Source organism: Plectropomus leopardus, chromosome 10 (assembly GCF_008729295.1).
Source record: "Plectropomus leopardus isolate mb chromosome 10, YSFRI_Pleo_2.0, whole genome shotgun sequence".
NCBI lineage: Eukaryota > Metazoa > Chordata > Actinopteri > Perciformes > Serranidae > Plectropomus > Plectropomus leopardus.
The window spans coordinates 18,933,792-18,961,235 of NC_056472.1; the positions used below are offsets into that span (position 1 = coordinate 18,933,792).

At 39.9% G+C, this 27,444-nt stretch overlaps 1 protein-coding gene across 1 annotated transcript in view; it reads left to right on the plus strand.

The window, feature by feature from the left end:
• Window positions 1-27,444, plus strand: part of agps (alkylglycerone phosphate synthase) — a 36,448-nt gene that overhangs the window by 2,437 nt on the left and 6,567 nt on the right. Inside the window, exons 2-18 of the mRNA XM_042494844.1 lie at window positions 2,720-2,809; window positions 4,042-4,132; window positions 4,212-4,332; window positions 4,477-4,551; window positions 5,574-5,645; window positions 6,477-6,556; window positions 9,475-9,555; window positions 11,112-11,237; window positions 11,474-11,582; window positions 16,807-16,934; window positions 17,522-17,573; window positions 19,759-19,835; window positions 19,923-20,035; window positions 22,339-22,408; window positions 23,681-23,742; window positions 24,582-24,671; window positions 27,219-27,318. Of these exons, the coding sequence (XP_042350778.1) occupies window positions 2,720-2,809; window positions 4,042-4,132; window positions 4,212-4,332; window positions 4,477-4,551; window positions 5,574-5,645; window positions 6,477-6,556; window positions 9,475-9,555; window positions 11,112-11,237; window positions 11,474-11,582; window positions 16,807-16,934; window positions 17,522-17,573; window positions 19,759-19,835; window positions 19,923-20,035; window positions 22,339-22,408; window positions 23,681-23,742; window positions 24,582-24,671; window positions 27,219-27,318 (1,537 nt within the window). The remainder of the gene's footprint in view (window positions 1-2,719; window positions 2,810-4,041; window positions 4,133-4,211; window positions 4,333-4,476; window positions 4,552-5,573; window positions 5,646-6,476; window positions 6,557-9,474; window positions 9,556-11,111; window positions 11,238-11,473; window positions 11,583-16,806; window positions 16,935-17,521; window positions 17,574-19,758; window positions 19,836-19,922; window positions 20,036-22,338; window positions 22,409-23,680; window positions 23,743-24,581; window positions 24,672-27,218; window positions 27,319-27,444) is intronic.

Here is a 27,444-nt window from a genome sequence, read left to right on the forward strand (position 1 = left end):
ATTTAATCATACATACTGTAACCACATGCCATGCTGCAATAAGTAACTTATAGTTACTCACTGTTTGGATACGTGTCTTCTGTTCAGCCCTTCAGACACAAGTTAGCAGTTTTGACATTCTTGCTGCTATCTTTCTGGTAGGGTTAGTAAGGTGGTTAGTGGTTCAGGCAGAAATCCTGATTTGCAGGTTGTGTGGTATCTAAACTCCACCATGGTAAACTATTGCCGTTTAATACAGCAGCCCCACAAGAAATCTAACCTATATAAAAGTGTTAAAGAGTTGTTAATTCATGTTGGTAATTTTTGAGGCTGTAGTTTGAGATGCTGTTGAATTGTGTTGCATTATATTTAGAGGTATTTCTAGTATTTGTTAGCAGTTGGAGTCACCAGTCCCCACAACACAATATTATGCCTAAGTCACTATGAAATATTTTTGAGGTGTTAACATTTTATGATATATTGAGTATTGCGATGACATTTATTGCAATATATTGGGATTTATTACCTTTTTTTTTGCATATTATGTCCCCTAAGGGAAACTTTGTGATCATCTGTTTGTCTAATAAGATAAAGTGTTAAGTCTGTTCATCTTACCTAAAAGTCTCATTGTGTCAAATGTATTACATTTTTGTCAAGGTAATTTTATTTATATAAAACCAAAAATTACAAATCACAAATTTGCCTTAAATGGCTTTAACATCTGTACAGCACAGAACACACCCCACACATTCTCAACCATAAACTGTATGAATAATGGACGTAGCTACCGTGACGACACCCACTGGTTTGTGGACTGCCAGCCTCGAGTTCAGCCTTTTGGCTGTCGCCGTCTTAGTTTTTTTTGGAGCCCAAAGTGACAATATTTGGGCAAGAGGCAGACGCTTTGGAGGAGCGAGGGGTGGATCTGACTGAGAAGCCGAGGGCACTTTGGGCAGACAGCCTGTCTCTCAAAGCGGCCACACCCTTGATCATGTGCAACTTCAAGCCTTAAAAATATGTTACAGGTGCGTTATATAAAACTTCAGCCCCCATGCAGTTGTCATGAAGGGGGAAATTAGCTTAAGAGACATTTTTTTGTACCAGGCTATCAACATGTTAATTTCTGCTTTAAAGTGAGGCACTTTAACATGGGGGTCTATTGGACTTGTTTCTGGAGCCAGCCTCAAGTAGCTATTCTAGGAATGGCAGTTTTGGGCACTTAGTGTGCATGTTTGCAACTTTCAGCCTCGGGTTTGCCCTTTGTTCTTAGGCTTTATCCTGCCAAGGACCCCAAGGATTTTGGTTGTTAGATTTGATCAAGACCAGAACTCTATAGTTGTCAACTATGGTTGAGAAGATAACCGTGGAAGAGGTGAAACCCAAAGAATAGCCACTATTATGACTTCTAGTGACATTGGGCTCACGTCTATAGTGAAAATAAAGTGTTTGAGACCCCCATTGTTGAGAACCACTCCTCTAGACCCTTTATTACGATACGGAAAAACTTTGAGATACACACAGGCAGTAACAAGCTAATTTTATCAAAACAAATTCACAAAGACCTACATTTGTGCCTTCAAACACGACCTTGCAAATAGGCTTAAATTGTCTGTATGTAACTGTAACGTGTACTCATTGACCTTGCCACACACTTGCCCCCTTTTTAGATATATTTTTATTCAGTATGTTCAGGAGTGATGACAGCATATCAATGATGGCGAGGATTCATTAAAGTGTGTGTCACTCTCATTTTCACTCTCACTCTTAATTTATGGGAAACTCAATTTTGGCAGGTATTAATCTCAATTATGGCTTTTACTCCACAGTGTTAGCATCCCATCCCAAGTGTCCCATGAGTTATGGTTGCTCTGTGAGTGGTATAGCAGCACAAGGTCTGCACAGTATTATAGACAGTGTGTCCTGTGAAGCAGGTGATTATTATGGGATATCTCTCAGCACTCACTCCATTATGGTTGGTGATTCCACAACAAAGAAAAGAAAGTATGGCTTGTGCGTAGGTGCTATTTAAATGGATACATGTGCTAAATAATTAGCTGAAGCTTAATAGTCCAGCTCACACGTTCGGAGTTAATCATAAAAACTGAGCAGTATTAAAAGTAGCTATGGATAAGCGTGTCTACCCGGTGCCATAAATGTAAAATATTTGAATGTGTTGGATAGGAAATGGCTGACAGCACAGCGGGAGTGTCTGCTAGCTTTCTCTGTTGATGGATGTGCTATTTGAATGTGTCGTATCTGCCTCTGCATTACCATGTCAACAAGCTGCGAGTTTGCATGCCTGTGTGCAGAGGGTTGTGTAGTTGTAGGCACCCGGGGAATATTGTAGGTGTGCCTGTCTGCACCCTCCCATATTGTAAATTTGCCAACTGATAGGCAGCCCCACCCTAGATGAATGCAAAGATGGTGAATGGCAGAATAAAACAAGGAAACATTGACATTCCCCCTCAGTGAAATGCTATATGTCTGGGTGTTAACATTTCAGCATGAAATATCATATTATCAGCAAGGAGTGTTTGTCTTGGTGAAATTGCCCGATGCCAAGCATAGCCATGAGGGACTCTGGTGGCAAATGAAGAATATACCAAGCCAACTTCATACCTGAATCATATTCACCCTTGTTTTTTAAATTCCTTTGATGGTATTTCACATTGTGACGTAACTTCTGTGAAAGGTGTATGAATTGTAGGCTTAACCTCTGCCAATATTTGTTTTTCCCCAGGCAGGAGATTATGAAATGGAACGGCTGGGGATACAGCGATTCAAGATTTCTCTTCAACAAGAAAGGTCAAGCAGAATTTACTGGCAAAAGGTACAGTATAATAACACATCAAAGCTCTTAGATAAAGCATATCTGTTGCGGATTTAGAGAAATCAATCAGAATAAAGTCTCATTCACAGCCTCTAATCTTGTGTTTTTACAGCTGTTGTGTCTACCTTTATTCATATGTTTGGGGAGCGTGGGGCTGGACATCTGTATTGATCATTTTCACAGTCCATACATAGGGTGTGCTTTTGAAATCAGCTGCTGTCCTCTTCCTACACTCAGAGCAATGTGGTGCTACTGCCACCTAGTGGCTGGCATTTGAAGTGTTCATTGTCATCTGAGAAGGTCACTGGTTGTGATTGTCAGCTCTCCCAAACTCTGTTGCTCATTTACAGAAACCACCTTTTAAATCTGTTCGAAAATGGAACGTATTACGTCATTAATTATTGATGTGTCTCTGTGGAGTTGTGGCTAAACACAGTAATTCACTGAGAAAAAAAGACTGAGTTTGAACCTCTGAGGGAAACAAAGACACTTGTCTCTCAAACTTTCTAGACGTGGCTTCAGTTTAGAACAGCACCTTTCTCCATGTCTCCCATGACAAGAGCAGATGCATAGATGAGCCCCGTGACTGTAATCATGACATACGACTTTGGAAGAGACAGCCCTGTTTGTCAGATTGTAAACACAGAGAACTGGCACATTTTGTATGAGGATATATTTCGAGTAATGAGCCGAGCTGAACAGGATGTTGCGCAGCAAATGGTTTCCTCCTGTGCAAGCAGTTGCCACAATCCAGTCAGTGCCCTCTCGACTGAAAAGCTACCTGGGCGGCGTACAGTAACCAAGGCTAGGGCACTGTTGAATGAATGTCAAAGACGGTATTCTCCTCCTCCGCGCTCACTGTGACAGAGGCTTTTTCATTATAGAGTGTGTTTCATGCTCTCTTGGACAAAGGCGCGCCACAGTCCCCTGATGGGCTGGCCCGGGCTGTGCCAGCGGCTCAATTATGCAGGGGATGGCGAGGGCGATCACACGGACAGCACTGTCTCTGCTGCTCTGCTTGCCTAATAACCTCATTGGATTCAAACCTCACACTCTATTCTTATTAGACACAGGCCTGGTTTTCCAAATGAATAAGCCCAGTCAAGCATGTAGATGTTTTCAATCGAGGGCTTCGACTTAAACTACTGGAAATCACTAATACATGAGGTGCAGTTGATTGATTTTTTTTTTTTTCTCTTTTCACATAATCTGTCGTCCTTTACACAATCCAGGTATAGATTAAGTGGTATGATCATTCCTGCTCTGAAAGATTGGTTTGAAGGCACGTTTGGAGCCAGTTTGCAGCATAAATCTCCAGCAACAGTGAGTTTAATTCATATTTATTTGTTGTGTCTTTAATGAATTGCAAAGAAGAGTCACCACAGTGGTTTGTTTGTTTCAGCCCATTCTGACTAACGGTGCTGTACAGCCTCCCACTCTTAACGAGGCCTTCGTGGAGGATCTGAAATCCACAGGTATTCCCTTCTCTCATGATGCAGAGGACCGCGTGTTTCGTGCCCACGGTAAGGCATGCTGGGAAAAGACTTTGGACATAATTAAATCACTCACTTTTAATACCTGTAAACCACAATTAACATATAATGTATTTGATTGATTTTATTTGTGATGATCATATTGATATCACTCAGTTCTGTATGTACTTCCAGGCCATTGCTTACATGAGATCTTTGCTCTGCGAGAGGGGAAAGTTGGTCGTGTTCCAGATATGGTGGTATGGCCAAGTGAGTTCACAAGCTGTGTCATCTCTGTGTCTGTTTACTCCTCCCATAATGCAATTGCTGATATGCCCACCACTGGCTTATGTGATTTAAAGGGTTAATCTCTGCAGAGGCAGAGATATTAATATGTATGAGTGGAGGCTTAATAAGAAGCGTCAGGGGGAGGACAGTTGACACCCAATACTCCACGGTCTGGCCCCGCACAGAACACCCATGAATTATGATTCTGAGATTGGTTTTCTGTTGTTATGGCTGGCTTTATTTTATCATGCAAATGAGTGTTGACTGATGGTTGAAACTTGATTAGCACCCTCCCAAACGGGCGACAAATCACCAGGCAACTGTTGGCATCTTTTCATCCTTGCCAGCACCAAATTTGAATATAACCAACCCCACAAATACGCTCTCATTTGCTATGTATCTAACAGATAGTTTGACCTGTAATTTGCATTCCTCAGTAGTCCCTCCGAGTCAAGCTGTGTATTTTAAGTGGCGGTTTAGTTTTTTGAACTGTAATCCGTAGGAACAAGCTGTGTGTTTAATTGGATGGTAAAATGCACTAGAATGCAGGCATTTCTCACCGCCTCTAAAAGCACTCGAGGCTAGTCGAGCACATCCTCGTAGGTGGGTATTGCCACTCTTCCCACTCACTCACCACTCCAGCGTGAATGGATGTGAGCGCCGTGATTGGCTAAAGCACATTTGTATTGATCCAGCACAGCCCACCCCAGAGAGCGTGGCTTCATGCAGCCTGACTCCGCCTGAGGAAAGCCCCAGGCAAATCACAACTATCAGGCAAATCAAAACGTCCCCCAGCTCTAACGGCTCAGGCCATATACATTTATTTATTGTCTTCTGCATAGACATAGTGTGAGTGTGTGAGTGCCATTTTATTTCCTTTACAATGTGTCCACTCTGGTTATTATGTAAACACTTAATTTATGAGTGTAATAGAGGACTGTAAATAAGAACATTTCCTTTATGACGGCCACTAATGTCTGAAATGATGTTTTGTGTCTTTACAGACTGCCACAATGATGTAGTAAAAATTGTTGAACTGGCCTGCAAACATAATGTTTGTTTGATACCATATGGAGGTGAGTCGTGAAATAAATGTCTCTAATCAGCATAATTAGCTGTACTGTACTTCATATTAAAGCTACTAGATGTGTTTTTTCACTTGAAGCAATTTATTATTCACTCCCATCCCTTATTTTTTGTTAATGAAACCACATAATCTATGAATGACCTGGTAAATAAGGTACTTCTGACAGTGCAGTGGACGCTATACAGCATTCATGAAGTAATGTATGATGTATTGGTAACATTTCTAGTTCACTTCCAGCCAGGGACCTCCTCCTATCAGATGTGATACCTTTCTCTGCCCCTCATGTCTCCTGTCACGCACTCCTTTTAAGTTTTTCATCATGGCAGAATGGCTGAAATGAATCTTTCACTGTATTACAGCAGCTTGTCAGTAGGTTCATGAGAGTGATGTAATAAAAATTAGTCACATTTGTAAAATTATATCCTGCTGCCTCCAGTCATTTTAGGTGGAGGATGGGTTATTTGCACTGTGCAAAGTTTGCTTTTTTTTTAATATGTATTTTGCATTAATGTCATCGCAGTCATTTCAACACATTGCAGTGCAGCATCCATATTGCTTTCTGAAACAATGAAATGTCTCACTCATTAAAAGAGCTGTGTATCGCTTGAAATATTTCCATACTAGTTTCAATATGATACCTGATATCTGCTACTTATTTTTTTGGCTTTGACAAATACAAACACTTGTTATTTTCCTAAATATTTTTTTCTTCATTGTTTGATACCATTGTGTTAAAACTATAAAACCAGGAAAGAGTCCACTGCAATTACATAGTCCATTTGAAGGCGTCTCTGCTATAACTCTTGTTTTTCTCTCCCAGGAGGAACTAGTGTCTCTAGTGCCCTGGAGTGCCCCCTGGAGGAGACTCGCTCCATCGTCTCTCTGGATACCTCACAGATGGTACGTAAACACCTGTGTCTCTAAGGGTGAGAGGAGCTAATCTGAACCACTGACGAGATTTAAGTGTAACCAAATCAAATGCAGTCTGATACAACCGGGTAAATTCTGTCATTAATACTTCAAATGTCGAGTTTCTGAGACTGTCTGAGAGACTGCTGTATTGGCTTCCATTAAAGAGTGTTTCTATTGTTTTTAATATATGGAAATTAAGGTTGACAATATGTGAAATATAATTGATTAATAGAAATATATAAACTTTTATTCAGTGACACCAGCAGAAGATATGAGAGGGGTACGCAGATTTAATCATCATCGGCTTTAATAGTTTATTTTGAAACTTTAAAAATATCTGATTTTATTGTTGATGTTTCTGCATAATTGAAAAAAATATGAAAAATATGTCCAGTAGTAAGGACATAGAAAAGAAGAAGAAAAAATGTTGATACTTTTCTGATACTTTCATTTACCACTTTTTCCATTTTTCCAGAAGTAATATACTCCATATTCTGAAAATATATATTATAATGTTAAAAATGATGAATCAATTAGTCAGTCAGTAGAAATATATTATTTTATTTATTCATCAAGTAAACACATTTTCTGGTTCCACCCTGTGAGGTCATAGGATAGGATTTGCATTTTTTACATTTGGATTTCACATTATTTTTAAAACATTTGTCAGATAAAACCTCATAATCTGCATTAGGGATGTTCCTAATGACTAATTTCCCTGACTTTTAAACAAAGGTTTAAACTTGCTTAACTAGTCTAAAAGTAGGAAAACACTCAAAATAGAGCACAATTTAAACTATGAGGTTAGACAATGAAGAACATTGTCTAAACATACAGTATATTGCCCATATTATAAGAGCCATCTGAAATCGATAATCACATTGTTCAATAACCAAGGTATATTTTAAATGCCACTGAAATGTGTGGCACTTTTAGCCATTATGAACATTGCACATGATGTTATCAAAAACATAACAACTCGCCAAATAAAAGTAAACATATAACATTTATTTACTGTGTATTTAACATCCTAACTCAGCTCCATTCACAAAGGCACACAGACATACACACGGTAACTCTGGTAAGCACGAGTAAGCACCCAAACTGGCACACACACACTCGTCCAGGATTCTCTGGATATCCAGTGCACCTAAAAACACCGGGGGTGTGTGAGGCTCTGACATATTTTCTGTGTTAAATATCCAGACAGCCGGTTAATCTCACACGCTGATCCAAACTCCCATTTTCCTATGAGTACCTTAATAAAAAGTTTAACCAACTAGTATCTCTGGTGCCGACTTGCAAGGGTAGCACCCTTTTTGAATTTAATTGAATACTATATTTTGAATATTTAAAAAATATTATACTACTACTGCAAATAATAAATACAAACAAAAAATAATAGTGAACATATAAGCACCATAAATTTTACATTTCATGTCCAAAAAGAAGTAGGAAGAAGCAAATGCTTGTCTAGTCCTACACTTGTTCTATTTTAAACTATTTATCCACAATCATAAACCAAATCTCCGCCCAAGTGCCCATCCACACCCAAACCACTCTATTTCATGCTCTCCTATGTATAACCAACAAACCTATCCCAGTATAAAAGATGAAAACCATTAACAACAATATCACAATTAGCATGCTTTACTTTCCTAGCCCACATCTCGGGTCCTTGCAAATATTAACTTTTTGAACGTAGTTTTAAATGGTGTGATAGTCTTAATTTGTTTGACTTCTTCTTCTAATCCATTCCAAAAAAGCACAACACAAATAGACACATACTTTAAAGATTATTGTGTGCATGACATTGTTTCAGATTTAATTTTATTCTTTAGTTATCACCCTTTTCTCTCTCTCGAACAGTTTTTGTATGTTGCCAGGTGGTAGATTATTTCTTGATTTGGACACTGTTTGTGCACTGCAAATTCCACTAGTCTATTTGTGCACTACAGCACTACAGCACAGAGGGCTCTGGGAACCTGTAATGGTCATTAATAGAAATAAACATTCATTGCAGCTATAGTTAGAATTAAGTTGTTTTTTGTGTGTACTTGGTACACTGTTTAATTCTTGTTTTTTTACAATGACTAACGTGTTACTCAGGCACCAGTCATTCATTTTACTGGAATCCCAAGAATCTCATTATGAAACTCATGACGTTTAATTAGATCTGATATAAAATGTTGAATATTGTCACCGGTGCAGTACGGCCCTTTGATCTCAGGCTCACACAGCAGTGATATATAAGCTGTTGGGATGCTGGTAGCCCAGCACTCATCGAGTTTGGTGCCGCAGACACCAGTGTTCTGTGTCAGGGAGGTCAGAGGTGAGGTGGCTCCGATGGAAGCACATGAAAGGAGCAGTGTGGTCAGAACATAAAGTTTATTACCTCTGGAGAATAATTGATGGCAGGTGTGAAATGACCTCCTGCAGGTAAGGGTAGGCCACGTGCCCAGCGGCCCAAATAAGAGGCATATATTTGGAATTAGATGTTAAATTGAGTTTAACCTTGAGAAAACTGTCTCCGTCCCGCAGCCCCTCTGCACTCATTTATCCTGAGACATGTGACCGTCAGGCTAGAAGGACATGCTGGTGTGGAACTTAAAAAAGTATTGCAGGCAAACTGTCAAGGGACTGTCTCCACGGACTGCTGTTGAGGGCAGTGTTTGTGTCGGAGCCTGAGATATTTCAAGTAACAGATGTAGGCAGTTTTAGAGTTCAGATGACAGTCATGGTGATACACAACATTTTGTATTACGATTTTGTAACTTACACAAATGCGTTTGTTTTCATTTAAGACAAAGCATTAGAGAGCAATTCTGTTGCACTGTGTGTTGTAAAGCATTTGTATAGAATGTTTTATGACCTCCTCAGTCATGTTGCTTGTTTTTCATTTACAGAACCGCATTCTGTGGATTGACGAGAAAAATTTAACTGCCCATGCGGAAGCTGGCATCGTCGGTCAGGATTTGGAGAGACTGGTAAGCACTGCTCATCCATCCATATTCATCCACCAAAAGAGCTTACATCGCTGTAAAATGTCGTGCCAACAATCAAGCAGCGTGACCATTCACATGCAGGTTGCCCCATGCTCAGTCACCTTGGTACTCTTTGCTCAGTAGATGGAACAGCGTTTAGGAAGGAGTTTTAGAGCAGAGTGCTGAAGGGGAGAGATTAGAGAGTGAGGCGGCGGTCATGAGCAGATGGCACCATCAAGCTAATTCAGAAAAATGGAGAAGGAGCGGGCATTTGATGCAGAGGAATGCGTGAGTCGCATCTAAAGCAGACTCCACCTCTGCATTTAGACTGGGCCGTTTTGATGGAGCAGATGGGTCTGCAGTATAAACTGCCTTCCAGGGGAGTGCTGTGATAAAACAAGGCCTGACTTAACCCCCATCTCGTGCTTCTGGTGGGGGTTGTTGTTGTACTTGAAGGTCCTTATTGTTATTATTACTATTAAATGTTCTGCCTAAAGATGCAATCTCTTAGAGGTTGGGCTGCCTTGAAAAAAACGCGTTTGTTCCTGATGACTAACACATTCTCCTCATAGCCTCAGGGGTGGTGCATCTGATAAATGTTGCTCAAAGGTTGTTTTTTTTGTGTGTGTGTGTGTGTTTTGTATTGTCACATTGTTATGGCCATGAGGCATATAATCACTTACAGTGTTTTGTGGATTGGGTGGAGCTGAATGCGCAGCACTCTTGCACCATAACTGTCTTAGACATTTCTGTTGTCTGCTCTGTGTTTGGAATTTTACCAGTATTGATTTAAAAAAACAGGCCCATACGTGTCACCTGTCAGAATGCAGGTATTATTTTATGCGTAACATCAGTGATCCAGTCAAGCAGTGGAATTTGGCTCTGCCCAGATAACGCGATGATCTCTGTTTTCATGCCTCTGCAGCGACGATAGATGTGGTCAGAGGCATCAGGTTTTTCGGTTTGTCTGCCTGTACGCATGGTCATCCAAACTGTACAATATCTCATGAATACCTTGAAGGAATTTCTTCAGATTGGGCGCAAACATCCACTTGACTCAACAATGAACTTATTAGAATGTGATGGTCAAAGGTCAAGGTTACTGTGACCTCAAATTATTTCACACAAATGTCTAATAGGATATAATGATATCTCAATGATATTACTCTCAGGAACAGAAGGGGAGACATTTGGCCACATACTGAATTAGTGACACTAATCCTCGAAACTGTGCTGATTGAATAGATATTATACGTGTTGTGGTTAAGATGTGTGTGAAGCATCCATGTTTCCAGACATGGAGGTGTACTTTGAGTGCTTCTTACCACAAGGCAGTAATCCTAGTTAGGCTTTTGGTTTATTTTAGGCAGTTGTTAAAATGTATGATGCCATGAAACCAGTTCCACCACTGCAATTATATTTGTTTTCCCTTTTTTTTGGTTCCCCTTTGCTCACTCGTTCTTTTGCTTGTTATTAAAACATTCTTGTGGGTTTGCAGCGTCATTGTTTTCCAAACATTTTTGGCTCATTTTTTAAAATTATTTATTTATTTTTCACAGCTCAATGAGAGCGGCTACTGCACAGGGCATGAGCCGGACTCCATGGAGTTCAGTTCTCTGGGGGGTTGGGTAGCAACCAGAGCATCAGGCATGAAGAAGAACATCTACGGCAACATTGAGGACCTGGTGAGTCGCTCGCCCTCTTTGTTAGCTTCTTGCTCATGTTTGTTCCAGAGGATGACAGTCAGCACACAGCTGTAACTGCACAGTAATTAGAAAGGAAATTATTAGCAGCAGTTTTGCGGACTTAACCCTGACCTCTAAAATGTGGTGGTCACAGTATCAGATATGAAATGGTTTCACACATGACATTTTTTGTTTCTAACTAGTTTTTGTCGTGTTGCTGTTTTGTGACTGAACAGGTTGTCCATGTAAAGATGGTGACCCCACAAGGAGTGATTGAAAAAAGCTGTCAGGGCCCACGCATGTCCACGGGGCCAGACGTTCACCACTTCATCATGGGCTCAGAAGGTTTGCTACCTTTCTCATGTGATTCCAGTACAGCAGAGCATGTGTGTGAGTTTGTGTGTTAATGTGCGGTTTGTGTGCAAGCCTTTGTGATAAAACAGTAACATCAGGACGGTTCTCATGCTCTCGGCTACCTACACATTAACCAGCTTTGGTGGAAAAATGATCTGGAGGGGTGTTAGTTAGGAACCAGCAAGTGTCCTCCTCCCCACCCCATCTGCAGTGCCCTGTCCTTGTGAACGCCCACAGAGAATACTGCCATATGCCAGGTTCCCCCTACATAATGAGGAGGTTCAGAGACTCTTGGCATGGCTATGTTAAACAGCTGTGGATGCAAACTTTATATTCGCCCTACAAAGCTCAGCAATCTGCTCCCTGACTGGGCTGGGATCACTGCAGAAATCAACATTTGTACTCATTAGGAGTGATTTCAAAACCAAGAGCACACCTATATATATCAGATTAAAATCAAATGCAGAAGAACTACAATGAAAAACATTTATTGTATAGTTGACAATGGTTGTGAGTTGGAGTGATTAATGCTCTCAACGGTTGTTTTTTCTTTTTATTTGATTTTGGTGTTAATGTCAAAATTACTAATGATACCTTTGCATAAATACAATTTGTTTACAAGTTGTGCCTTGACTGCAGGTTAACTATGACTTACACAGTTTAAGCCTGTGTTTATAAACTGGTCACAAACAAACATTTTGTGTTATTTTATACTAAATTTAGTTTTCTCTGTTGGTCAGGACTCAGTTAATGATCTCATAAATTAAATTTCATTATGCCCGAAAGATGTTTTCCATACGTTAAATTGCCTTTGTCCAGATCTTATAATCCGCCTACTCGACTGACTTGACTGATTCCTCTGACATTGTGACATGAAACGCTGGTGTCTTGGTTAAAATAAAAACAGTACTGCAGGGGGACAGATGATTAGACAATCAGCGCCATGGGAGGGACTAAGGCCGCTGTCAAGCTTTTGTCAAGCATTATCAAGCGGTGCGCTGGAATCAAGCAGGAGTAACAACAATAACTGTGACTCCTAAAGACAAGATAGACTCTGCTATTGTGGTCGTTCTAGATCAGCATTTCCTCTCAATGTTGCCCAGCATTGTAGTTTATTTTACTTTGCCTTGCTCCACCCTCAAAGCCAGTGGTAAAACCAGTATGTTGGCATGACCACCTATCACTGTGGACTTAAAATTCCTTTAGATGTGGGATTGGTTTGGAAAAATCAAATCCTACTCCCCCACAGAATTCGAGTGAAGTGGACAAAATGTTTGAAGATGCAAATGGAGTGTAACAAGTTGACACTTCTGTCTGATATCAGACAGCAGGTTGTAAGCACTTGTGAGTTCAGGGGGTTATATAGAGTTTTTGTAGTTTCCCATAACCGTATGACTTCCAAAGATCAAACATGTGATGGCTGTGAACACAGAACACATATCAAGACTTTTGTCAAAACTTTATGGCCCTTTCAAGTAGAAGTCAGATGGTGTGGTGTATTAAGGTACAAAGTACCAGTAACTATATAGTGAGAGGAAGAGCTGGCGTTATTGCATCACTAAAAATAAAAATGGACTTCATTGCATACATTTACTCGAGTAAAAGCACGTAGAATTATTGAAACATAACATAGTGTTTCAAAAGTTTATAAGATATTGTGCCTTTTAATTGTCAGAAAACGCTGCAGTTTTTTTTTAAAATTACATCCTTTGTCACTTGGCTGTAAAAACTACATAAAAGAAGTTTGCTGTTTCCAAATGAGCAAATGAATGCAATTGTTAATGTCTCATCCTTAAACAGATATTAGGTCACTTAAAGTAAAGTTAACGTATGTCTGTACTGTGCTTACTTTATTTGAAAAATGCTGCTAAGATTCCTTAGTTCCTTTGACCAGATATGCTTCACTTTATAAAATCATGAAATGGATTTGTAAATTATTAACTACTTTCATAAGAGCAAACTGATTCAATCTAAAAATCTAAAAATGGCTGGCAGAGAAATTAATTTTGAATGGGTCCATCTAATATCAGAAAGTCTATAATCTTTATTAAATAAAAAAAACTTTTCTAGCAAATACTATAACTCCACAACTTGAGCTTTGAGAGAAAAATATGAAAACTGTAATAACATGAAAAGCTATGATGATTCCTTATAATGCAACCACATAAAAGTACCTGGTATCATTCTGAGGGTGAGCTTGCTGCTTGGGTTTGGTGATGTAACAGAGATGGGACGGGACCACACGTCTGTGAGAGGACATGCACTTCTGGGAGGCCTAATGTTGGAGCTAAGAGGTCACACCGGCGCACAGTCTCATTAAAATTATCTCCCTCCTCAACCCAGGAACTGCGTCCTGCAGCCTGACAGTAGGCCGCAACAAAAACAAAAACAACAATAACAACAACAAAGCACCACATTAAACCTTCAACTACGCTCTGCATGTTAAGTGGAACGCGTCGTTCTTATCAGAAATGACGGTGAAACCTCAGAGCTTCTCATTCACAGCACAACAACAGGGTCTCTCTATCTCGCTGACCTTGAAGTAGCCTGAATGCAAAGTCTTCTTTCTTGCTTTCAACCAGTGTAAAGAACCAGTGGAATAATCAATGATAATCCCTTTTCTCTTTTAAACTCCTCTCGGCCGTGGAGGATGTAATTTAGGTGTGTGGAGCCAACCAATGCTAATTCAATGTAGTGAGTCAATTCTTTGATTCTAAAGTGGTGGTGTCACACTGATTTTTTTTTGTTTTGTTTAAGAAATATTTGATGCTGGAAGCCAAGGGACTTTTCATCATGAATAGTCCCTCTCCCCAAATATTAATGCTGCAAGACGAGGTTGGCTTAATAGAGACGGTCACAGTAAAAAATGGCTTAAGCTGCACTCCAGCATTTCATTACGTTGCATTCATCCCCAGGAGAGTATTTTTCTGACCTTGCTGTTCTTATTGCCTCCCTTTATTCCTCACTCGCTCACCCTCCTTTTACTCCCCTCCACGCTGGCTCCTGCCTAGCTTTCTCTCTCTCTCTCTCTCTGCTTCTCTGATTCCTCCTCGCTCTCTCACTCTGTGGCTCCTCCTGCGCTTTCGTCAGGAAGGAGGAGCCTTATCTTGGCTGAGGCCTAATGGAGTCACATGTTTTCCACTGGGCCACTAGGGAGCAGCGTGTGGCATGTAGTGTCACGTTGGAGGGCTCATTAACAGCCATAACAGGCTGAGGAAACCACCTAATGGAGCCGGCCATGTTCAGGGGAGATGCATCACGTCGTCTGTAGTAACACTGAACATTCAGGCTGGGGAGGGGAGTAAAAGGTTTGGTTCAAACCAATAAGATTCACAAACATGAAATCAGGTCTGCAGTTAACATTTATTTTTGCTGTTTGTTGTTTTTTTTATTCATTGATGAAATATATTCAAGTGACAATGATGTAAAGCAAAAGAAAAGCAATAAATCTTCACATCTGAGGCGTTTGGACCAGCTAATATTAGGTATTTTGCTTAATGAAATAAACTTAAAATTATTGATAGATTAATATATTTATACATCATGGTTAACAATAAGTTGGATTCATGCTCATGCGTTGTGCATATTTTCATTTTTTAATTAAAGAAAATAAATAGAAAAATTATGTATTAAAAATGGTCAATAATTTAGAAGCCCCCTGCAGTAACTCTGACGACCCCTAGGGGCCACAAACCCCATGGTGAAGATCGCTGATTTAAACAAATAAAATATTATCAAAATTGCTGATAAATATTTTCTGTCAATGAACAAACCATTTCAGTTATACAAAATAACTGTAATGTAGTGTTAACACATTGTCTAATTTGATAATTGGCTTGAGTAATTTTATTAGGGGAAAAATAAGTCCAAATACTCTAATTTCAGCTTCTAAAATATGGCCTCTTTTTTTTAACTTCTCTGTGACAGTAAACCGAATAGGATAATATATAACTGAGGATATTGTTGCGGGGTTTTAGAAACACTGATTGACATTTTTTGACATTTTATAGAGCAAAAAACTAATCGCCTAATCGAAAAAATAATCAACATGAAAATTATGTTGTTGGAGCCCCACTTTCAAGAACCTTTGAGGAGAAGAGCTGGTGGTTTTACTCGATCCAATTCTAAACATTTAAAAATGTTTCTGGATAAAATGTAATCATGTAATAATTAAAAATTAGGAAGAGATGGTTTAGAAAACACGACCTGCTCAGCACCAAATGGCAGACTGACAAAGTAACAGACTAGTTGTGAGCACAGTGAAGCCTTCAGCAGCTAAAGAGCCAGATATTTCCCTCAGGAGTCCAAAGAGACCAGAACCAGAGCAGTTAGAGGGCAAATAATGGACTTAAATTCACAAGGTGGCCACAAACAAAACTCCAAATTATGTTGCTCCTCAATGTTGCTGGATGATAAATAAGCAATCAATTGCCATATCAACTTGAAAGATGATGAAATGTCAATGTTGTGTTTACAACTTGTTTCCATTGTACCTAAGTGGACATAGGAAGTGCAACACATGAATTAATCTAGTTAAAAATATATATATAATAATCTCATTTGTTTTCTCAGAGGGATCAGAAAAAAAACACTTGCTCAGTTTATGAGTTTTTGAGGCTTGTGGTGAGTTTTTGTTGGACTGAATGTTTTGTTCACCTCATGGACATAAAGCAAAAAGAACTGCAAGTTCTAGAAGAGGATTTCAACACGGGGGGGGGGGGGTCAGCACTCCCAGGCTACAGTTCACTGTAAACGCGGATATTTGCATGAAAGCAGTTTTTAAGTATTATTTCCAAAAATATTTGCTGTGTAAGGTAGACACTTTTAAACATGCAATGTGACTCTCTCTCAGCCGCAGCAGCAGCAGCTAATGGATGACAGTTTTGAGGGTCATAAGGTCAGACTGAGGTTTTGGCGGTCCTGTATATGTGTTGCTGCTGCTGTTTGCCTGGCTGCCTTTGATAGAGCCCTGCTTTATTTCCTCACACTTCTAAGTTGATAAATCTTAGTTGTCCCCCCAGTGTGTGGTAGAAAACCAGATCCACTGGGTGAAATGTGAGACAGAGGTCACCCAAAGGACCCTCGGGACGTGTACCAGAGCCCTGTAAAACGGTCTTTAAGTTCCACTCTAAGAGGGGGTTAGGTCATATGAATTGTGGGAACTGATTTACTTCTTTTTGTTCTTCTCAAAATCTCTCGCTGTGATTTTCCACAGGAACCCTGGGCGTGGTTACTGAGGTAACGATGAAGATTCGTCCCATGCCAGAGTATCAAAAATACGGCTCAGTGGTATTCCCTAATTTTGAGCAGGGAGTTGCCTGCCTTCGAGAGGTTGCCAAACAGGTAATATGTTAATCTATATTTAAACATGCTGCACTTCTTTCTCTCGCTGTCTCAACATGAGGCTAAGGCCAGAAACTTTTTGAGCCCAAACTACAATAAGCACTCTCAGGTCTTCACCTCACCTCTTCACTCGTTTAATCTATCCTCCCAACAAACGTTAACGTGTACTCTTTGTTAAAATCTAGAAGTTACGCTCATCCAGCACTGTTGTGCAGCTGTTGCACAGTTAAACCTGTGATCAGACCTTTATGTTGGGAGACTCTTTACTGCCACGATACTGCAGAAAGCTTATTTTCACCATGGCTAATGATGATATAACTAAGCAAATCAAAACTTTTTGGTGCGAGTTGGAACTTTTTTTCATCAGATGCATCAAGCTAGAGGAAAGGTCTTGAAGTCTATTGACTGTACATTTTGGACTTTTAAGAAAGATACCAAAATCTCTAAAGCCAAGGTTTTAACGGTTGCTCAGAAGGTTGACAATAATAAATATTGGTTGAATTTAGAAACTTTTTCATGGCTCAGCCTTGTGAAATAATTTTGCCCTGTGATTAAAACAAACTAATACAGACCAACTTATTTTTCAGAGATGTGCCCCAGCATCTATACGACTCATGGATAATGAGCAGTTTAAATTTGGTAAGTTTCTTTTGATCATTCACAATATTACAAAGTACTTATGCCATGAAGGTTACATCCATACTAATGCATTTTCATTTTAAAACACATTGCTATGTTGACGCCTGGGGTCCACACTACTTTCATGTTTAGAAACCTGTAAAACTGAGACCTCTGAAAATGCCGCTGACTGTGTTTTAGTGTAAAAACTCTGGGGTTGCCTTTACGCTTTATCCGCTTTTATCAGTCATGAATCTGTCAGGCCAAAACATGCCTTCTGTCATTTTCTTCTTCCGCTGATGGATAATGCTCCAAGCCGGTGCCGCTCTGAAATGTGTGACATGCAGCAAAGTGCCAAGGCTGATATTGAACCCACAGCAACTGCAATATCCAGTGAGCCACCAGGCACCCTAAGCAGGACTTTATTTGACCTGGTTTTAATTTTCAGGAAGTGTTTTTTCTCCCTTTTAGCTCTTTTAGGCTGTTGATGGACATGATTTAGTGTTGAAGTCTTAAGAAAAGCATGTAGCTCGAAACATCACTCGTGAGTAGCTCAAAAAAAGCTGGAAGGGGAGCTGAAGTGTGCGGACTTTTCTCTGTTTTATGATGTAGTGTGGAACGTGATTTATTAGGCTTCCGGTCATTATTGTATTCAGGATATGTGTTTACATGTGTGCAGAGAAATTGGGTTATTTATATTAGCCGTATACATTGCAGTTTCTTTCAGAGTACTTTAGCAAGCATATTGAGGTTTCTCATGTTTACTTGCTCAAACACAGAAACAGAATAATCCAAAACCGGATCATAAACTGGGTATCCATGTCCATATAAACACACTCAGTGTGACTTTTGGCTCTGATAAGAGAGCTTTACACAATACACACAACAGGCTAGTAACGAGATAGTAATCATATTCATTTAGAGCTGAAATTTGCCGTATATTTTTGGTCAATATTTGGGTTGGTGTTTCATTGATGTGCTGTATCCCTGTGAGAGAGGAACAATGAATGGCAATGGTACAGCATGCAACGATTTTACCTTCCACAGCACTGAATTGTTAAATTGATTATTATTTCTGCAGCAAAATAGCTGCACACACACACACACACACACACACACACACACACACAGACAAAGAATTGAAGCAAGATGAAAAATGACCCCGGCCAAAATTAAGTAGTTGTTACATTGAAGTTTTATGATGTTGTTTCTTAAGGTCTAGTGGAATGCATCTGGCATTGCCAGAGATTTCTGTAAAGTTCCCCAGTCTCCAGGGATCTCATTATCTCCCCTATATTTCCACTTTTCACAGAGTAGGCACTTCTTAGCATTAAGCAGGGAAGATGAAGCGACCAGGTTTTTCACTAATAACTAAAACTCATGGCTCTATGATACCTTCTTGGGCTTATTAGTGGCTTGTCCTCACTTTTAATCATGTTGGCTGTTGAGTAAGGAGGGTTGATGTATTCACAGGTCTTTTTCAGATTGGGAGTACAAGTACTATTTAGCGCTGCTGCCTGTCTCGATACGCAAGATGAAAAATGAGAATGTTGTAGTTAGTAGCAGAGTGTTGATATGCAAAAAAATCCCACAACCAAACTACAGAGGGGAAAGTTAAAACTAAAATGATGCGCAGTGTAGGTGTAATTCTGTCTTTGGATGTTGAGTATTTAATTAAGGAGTATGATGGCTGTGAGGGACCTAAAGACCTGCAATCAAATTTTGGAATGGAAACAATTAGGACACTAAGTGATGAAGAGACTTGAGCATGGGGGGAAATAAATGAACTGTTAAGTCTCGGCGACATCACCCGTGACTTACCCGCAGTGATTGATAACCATCCCATCGGCCCCAGCCCCTCATTTTCGCTTGTCCACAGGCGCTTTTGTGCGTCCGATCAGAAATAAATCAAAAAGTGTGGGTGAGGAAGACGGATATCGCTGTGTCAACCCCACTTCCCTTCGGAAACCCTCTGATTTATAGTCGCTGTCGCTGGCAGCCACTGGCCAGTTGTAAAGTTATTCAAATGTTACCATTTATTTTTCCTCCTTTTGTTTGAAACCCCAAATAAATCTGACTCGCTTGCCCTCTCAGAGCGCCAGAGGATGTAAGCAGAAGCAGAGTATGACTAATGTGTGAAAAAAAAATATGTCGGCCCACTTCTTTGTGAATAGACAGAGCTGAATCTTATCTCATATCTTCACAGGTCACGCCCTGAAGCCTCAAGTATCTTCAATTTTCACATCCTTTCTGGACGGACTGAAGAAATTTTACATCACCAAGGTTAAAAAATAATAAGAAGTGAACACCAGCAGTTGCTTGCCCCTAATGCTTTTCATGAATAACGAAAATGCTTCTTTTAATCACCAGTTCAAAGGGTTCGACCCCAACTGCTTGTGTGTGGCCACCCTGCTGTTTGAGGGAGACCGTGAGAAGGTCCTGCAGCATGAGAAACAAGTTTATGACATTGCTGCAAAATTTGGGTAAGTAGTCGTTTCTCTCTGTCTTACGGCTGCAGATCCATGTGAAGCACAGAAATGACAAAGCACCGTTTGGTTAGACTTTGATGCCTGAGGCCCTGATGTCACTTTATTTAACCAGCCATAATGCAGTAGCAGTAAAAAGGATGGAGAAGCACAGTTACACACTTCAGACTTGGTCTCCTACTCAGTAGTTTGTCTCTGTGTGGATTGATGGATCACCTGTGGATGTCCTCCTGTCAGGCCAGCTTTTATGTTAAAGTAGGTGTGTTGTGGGCGGTGATAGCAGGACACAGCTCCCCTCAGGACAGCGCAGGGCGAGAGGACACAGCCTGGGAGTGCTTGGCTGTTGTGATTGATCATGAAACAGATCAATGAGGACTTTGGTGGAAATAAGTTCCCTGTCAGCCTGAGAGAGATACTCTCTCTATCCTCTGTCTGTTTTAAACCCTGAACAATAGTTTCATAGATGAGTTCATCCTAATGTAAATTAAGCTCTGTGCCATCCAATTGATTATTGTTTTAATGGTGATTTTGAGGGGACTGTGAAGTCAAATGTGTCAAAATGTTGTTCACTGTTGAAAATTTAAAAACATTTTAAAAAAAAACCCCAACCAGTTAGCTGTCATATGTAGCTGTCAGTGAGTAGAGTTTTGGAGAGTTTTTTCTCTTAATTTTCGAGTTTATCATTTTTGTTTTCATTTTTAAAAAATGTGACACTATTTTTTTATTTAGACTTTGAAAAAATCTTATTTTTTAAGCAGCAAAATTATGCAAACATGATTTTTTTTAAACTGCCATTTGAAATTCAACCATTCTATTTTTTTTCTCCAATTTGTTTAAAGGAACTATGAATGATATTCAGAACATATTTATTAGGGTGGGAATGACCAGAGGCCCACGATCCAATATAATCACAATACTTAAGTCACAGTACATTATTATTGCAATTTTGTTGCAATATGTTGCATATTGTGATAACATATATTGCGCTTTATTACCTTTTTTCAACTGCTAATCATTTTCTTGAAGGAAAACGTTGAATATCTTTTTTATCTAATAGATAATGCTTTCAGTCTGTTCATCTCATTTCAATTTTATTGCAGCAAAATGTATCCAGTTGACTAAAAAGCAGCTGATTTTATTATTCCGATAGGCTACCAAAAATTTAGTTTGTATTTGTAAAATTGATAATTTATATATGATACTATACTTGGCATCTGTGCATCCATATTGCCATGCAAAAATGTTCCAATACTAGGCTGTATCAGTTGTTTCCCCTCTACCCCAAGTATGTGTGATTCATAGGTTGTTTGCACATAGCTCTTAACATGGAGGTGGCTGAGCCAGCAGCTAGCAGCTTCGTTATATGTATGCCGTTATCATGATGGCCCACCAGCAGATGAAACATGAAATAAAATGCCTTTCAATGTATGAAATTTTCATTCATTGTGCAAAATCAGAAAAATACTTCAACTTCAAAGGTTGGTGTTTTGTACATGTTCACTTAGAATAGAATAAGAAATATGTATCGGTTTGTAATATTGACAGAAATCAGTTTGTTGGCCAATCCCGATATTTCATTTTAAAGCCAATATCCCCCAATGACTGGCCAATAATATCGTGCATCCCTAAGAAAAATAAAAAAAGTGAGCCTTATATACGCTGTGCATGCAAAGATAAGATAAATTAATTCAAATAAATTGTTGAATGCAGCAGTTCATTAAAACAAGTTAAAATAGGGAATGAAGCACGAATCCTCTGTGCTCCTCATGGGCGATGTCAGTGATTTTTTTGCCTGGCTAAAGTTTGGTAAAAATACATTACAGTTGGTGTTACCGTTTGGCTCAGTGGCCAGAATGGCAGGTAGCCGGAGCTCTGTGCTGGAAGCAGCCAGCAATTAAATCATAAGAAACTTGTCAGTTACATGCAGCATCCTCTGCTTTATTGCATTATTAAAAATAAGTCGTGATCACCCATCAGATCAAGTGCCAGTGATGGATTAGTGCGGTTCTGTGAGGAATATTTTCCTGTGGTGTTGGGGAAACAGGAAGAAGGGTGAAAATCAATATAGTGATTTTCTAATGAGCTTGGCCTGATTAGTTTGGATGGTAGATGAAAATCTGATTACCCACTGCAGGTGATGGATGTGTGGCTGACCTGTGGCGATGCACAGAGCATAGCTTCATTGATCTGTACATTGTTGGATTGACAGGCTCCCAGGCAGCTGCTGTGAGGCGAGCGGTCGGACCAACAAAGCTGAAAGAAAAGAGCTGTTAAATATTAACCCTGTTATCTTCTTCCAGGGGGCTGGCAGCTGGAGAGGACAATGGGCAGAGGGGCTACATGTTGACCTTCGTCATCGCTTACCTCCGGGTGGGTCACTCCTCTGGCTTTTTTTCTGCCTGCGCTGATGGGCAGGTGGGGCGGGCGGGGACGGCTCAGGCTGCCAGCAGATAGGATAGTGAGCAACACAGAAAGGCTGCAGAATGTGACCTTAGGAGGTCTTTGATTTGATGTGGTCACAGTTGTAGTCAGGGTGTCTAACAGGAGGTATCTACACCACGAGGGGAGCACAGTGGCTGCAGTCAAAATGACAATGGAGAGCTGTCTCATCAGCTCTGTCAGAGGTCCTTTTGATTATCACAGAAACATGAGAAGAGTTTATATGTACCTAAATAACCTTTAATTACTTGAGGCTTTCTGTAGTAATTTACTTTCTTAAATGTAAAGCTCTTTTTTTTAAGAAACACAAATTATGGCTTGAAAGTTAGATGTCACCATCAGAGCACAGGGTGGCCACAGGTCCTTAAAAAGTCTTAAAATGTCTTAAATACACACACAAAATTAAATGACCTTAAAAAGTACTACATCACAGTGAGAATTTCCAGCGTTGGCACTGCGAGAAACATCATTTTAACAGGAGGGAAACACTATTCGACACAACACCTGTATGTACGCAATGCTGTCTGTTTTTGCTGCCTCTAAACAATGACTCAAACCATTATTTTTTTCTGTGTTTAGAGCAGTAAGCACAGTTTCATTTTACCTTACTGTTCATTTTGAACTGACACCAATGTGTTGACTTAGAAAGAGTATAATTTCTCTTTTCTGTTGCAAGTTTGGTCTTAAATTTGATTTAAAATTGTATTTCAAAGTTCTTAAAAAGTCTTAAATTTACCTTGTTTGTCTATATAGACACCCTGAAGGATCACTAAAAATGACTGAAATCTGTTAGCCATGGTCCCAAAATAAGATTGTGACTCACAGGATGGATAATCGATCCGTCGATCTTTTTCGAGCTGACTAGATCGTACCAATGGGTGAGAGGAGCAGCTGCTGTAAGTGAATGCAAACTTTTAGACCCAGGGCAATGAACAGTTCTGTTTCACTTTTACTGCGCCTGAGGTTCTACTGCTCCATCTGTGCCCAGAGTATGCTCTGCGCTCAGAGAGTGTAGTGTCCAGTGTTTGCATACTATTGTATTACACTGAAAAAAGTGTACAATTCTCACGCTACTGGTTTCATATTAAAATCTCTCACCTACTGTTTTTGCCTACTAAATAGCATGTTTCGGATGTAGCCCATGTTAATCATGTGTGTTAATCGCCTGTCAGCCAACTAATTACAATACTGTACTCTGAGCAGGACTTGGGGATGGACTACTATGTGATCGGGGAGTCCTTTGAAACCTCTGTGCCTTGGGACAGGTAAAGACACTGATATGACTGCAGGCTTTTCACTGTTTAGTTTAAATAGCTGTAAACATTTTTCTTTTCTCAACTCCCACATAGTTAGTCCTAAGAGACTCCTCTGCCTTCTTCCTGCCCCTGTTTCTTTTATTTCTCTTTGCCTCTGTCTTTGACATTCACCTTCATGCCTGCCTTCTCTCCTCCCCATTAACTGGCTCTGCGTTGGCGGAAGCTTTGCCTCCTCCTCAGCCTACAAACCCGCCATTACTGACACACACACACACACACACACACACACACACTCACTCTCTCACCAGGAGAGACCTATGTGTGTGTACTCTGTGTGAGGAAATGTAATATGAGCCGCATATTCATCTCACATCCACATGTGGTGTGTTCTGCATTTTCTCCATGGTTTCATCATCATTTTTGTCTCACTCACCCTAACACACACACACACACACATACATACACAACTCCGTGTTGTGTAACATGCCTGACGGGAGAGACCAAGAGATCAGGCACTGAGGCGAGCATATGTGCCTGGCTCATTACCCATCCTCCCCCCATCCTCCACACACGGCTGCACATGCTTAGGACTGGCGGCCATTTCCACACCAGAGGGAACCTCTCCCACAATGGTTGTCATGCTAGTCTCCTCCTCTTCCTCTTTTCATGTCTTTTTTAAATTTTGAAAATTTTGCATCGCTAATTTGTAATTCAGTTAAATGTAAGTTCCGTATACACAAGTAGCATGTTTTAAATACTCAAATGACAAAGTTAAGACTGTTGATGTGAAACTCAAAAAGTCATCAGCAATTCTGTTTTATACAGTTCTGCCATTGCTTTATTTCCAGGGTGTTGGACATTTGTCGGAATGTGAAGGCACGCATCATTCGAGAGTGTAAAGACAAAGGAGTGCAGTTTCCACCATTGTCAACATGCAGGTAATGAATTGCAAATGTTTAAAGGGATTCTATGCAGGATTGTTATAACTGTAAACACACTCGCCCGCAGAAGGGAGGGTTGAAGCCAATCCCAGATTTACTCTCATCTGGCATTTGGCTTCGCTATATTTGGGTTTTTTGTTTTCAGTCGCTGTGTCTCTTAGATGCCAGTTGCTTACAGTTTGGCATCTAATTACTACCTTTTTATAAAATCAGGACCTTACCTGAGTGCTGTGCGATTGCACAGTATACACACAGTTATATGTATACGCCTGTATACATATAAATGCACCACCACACACTTCTAGTGGCTCATAAGTGATGATCGAGAGGAGTTACCTCTGTATTAGTCTATCCGTTGTTTTATTTTTTTTGCAAAATTCTTCATGGTATATCTTTAAAGGATAAGTCCATTCCTCTATGGCATTAAAAGCTTTTAGAGAGTGTAGAGTACAGGAGTAAATAGTGCTTTTGTCAGTGACTATTTTCAACTACAGTTAAATACACATTTTGGTGCTTGAGTGAGTATTTAAAGCAGTAGGACTGTGTAAGACTGACTCAAAATAAACTACAGTGGCCATGTTCATTATAAAAAAAGAGCATGTCACCCAGTTTACTTGTAGCTCATATATATGTTTTTGATAGTTTGTGGACAATAATAGAGCTCCATTGCACATTGGAATAAGTCATACGAAGTGGGCCTGGACAGTACCTATTTTTCCATACCTTCCTGATATCTCAGAAGGGTATAAGGTGTATGAAAATATTTGAGTGTAGCACAAACACCTCCCACCCCGACCAGCAATGATTCTGCAGACTTTGAGCCTTTTCAGTTTAATTTGAAAAATATGTAAATTCACAAAATTATCAGTTGATATTCCTACACCTGTTTTCCTTATTAAAATGAGGACTGAAACTGTACACCTTTTGAATTCAAATCTCTTAATTGCCGCTTTAATTCGCCATAAAACACACTTCATTTAAACTCAACAGAAACAAAATAACACTCACCAAAACTGTCTTGGTCAGTCTAGTTAGTTATCTAGTTAGTTAGTCCACTGTTCCAACAATCACCTGTTCTGGTTCTGTTGAATTAAACCCTTAACTTAAAGAGTTAGGTGTGAAAATATGCCTGTGGTCTCTCTTTGATGTTGCTAGCCGGCTGTCTTTTAGTCCTGTAACGTTATCCCCACCACTTGCAGTCGCCAAGTTTCACAGCTCAGCTGCCTGTTTCACCAGTAGAGAATGACCTCTGGTGACGCGTGATGTGTACTTCATACAATACAGCAATACAGCATCTCCTCATGAAAAAAGACGAGCGTATTTTTGGCACTATAGAGAATGATACCCTCCAAAATTCTGAGTACGCTGTTATACAGTAATACCATGATACCGCCCAGGCCTGGCTCTGGTTCAAACGAGCAATATTTGTTAGAAGGATAAATTAATTGTTGGTTTTGGAGTTTCATTGGATTTGTATATCACAAGAAAAAATATGGACTTATCTTTTAAATGTTTGAACACAAGCAGCTGAGATAAGCAGCTGAACATATTTGTCGTTTTTGTCTGAAATTGTCAAAATTTTGCTGTAGATCAGGAACTATATGGAAAAAAAATAGCACACAAAATTATGAATCTGACCAGACATTCATGGACAACTTTTGGTACTTGACAGTCATCAATATTCAAAAAAATAAAAAAATACTAAAAAAATACTCATCAATACTCCATAAATGTAATGGTTTGCCTAACTAGTCCAACCCCTGACCTCTTGTGAGTTAGCAAGAGCCACGCATATAGACAGATGGACGGACAATCTGACAAACAGACGGTGAACCGGTCGAGGAGCACCACCAGGCTCCCGCTCGCCGATTGCGGACAGATTAGGCCTCAGCCTGATTATGCGACAGCCATTCATTTCCCGGCTGCAGTCTGTCACATGATTGATTTGTCCATTTAACCTCTAGAACAGTCAGTGTGCCAGGTGATGGGGCATGTCAAATGAACAAGAGCTCTGCACTCTGCTCCTCCACAGGGAACGAGACCAGAGAGAGAAAACATGCAAACTGGAAAACTTTTTTTTTTTTTTTACACATATTCTTGATGAACAGGAGCGATATTTTGTGCTGTGTAAAAAAAAAAAAAAAAAAAAAAAAATCTCTGATCAGTTTTCTGTCCCGCATCAGTGAGTCATTGAGGTCTGTGCAGCACAAATGTGGCTCAGATGATTCAGTAAAAGCATTTGGTGGCCATTAAATGTCTGATAATGTTATGTTATTAAAGGTGACTGCTTCCACGCTGCCTCTGCTCTCTGGAAACCTGGATGGAATTGAGGTCAGGGGTTCATTGGGGGAAGTAAAACCACCCACATTACTTTGTCTTTCAATCAGGGGGCAAAAAATGCGTTTATTGTATGAAAATGGAGCGCCATGACAAAGTGGTACTCTTTGTATATATGTAAATTAGATTTCCAGCGCTGAAGGAGAAACATTAAGGAGTCTTTTCTGCTCATGTAAACTTAAAAGACTTTTACCTGTTTTCTCGCAGGGTGACTCAGACGTATGACGCTGGTGCCTGTGTCTACTTTTACTTTGCCTTCAACTACAGGGGACTCAGTGATCCAGTACACGTGTATGAACAAGTGGAGGTATGAACAGTTTCATTTTGATCAACATTATGGCATGAGTCAGTGCTTTCAAAGGTCAGAATTACATCTGATTTGATGTTATGTTGAATCTCCAGCACAGCAGAGAGTAATATGTAATTAAGGATG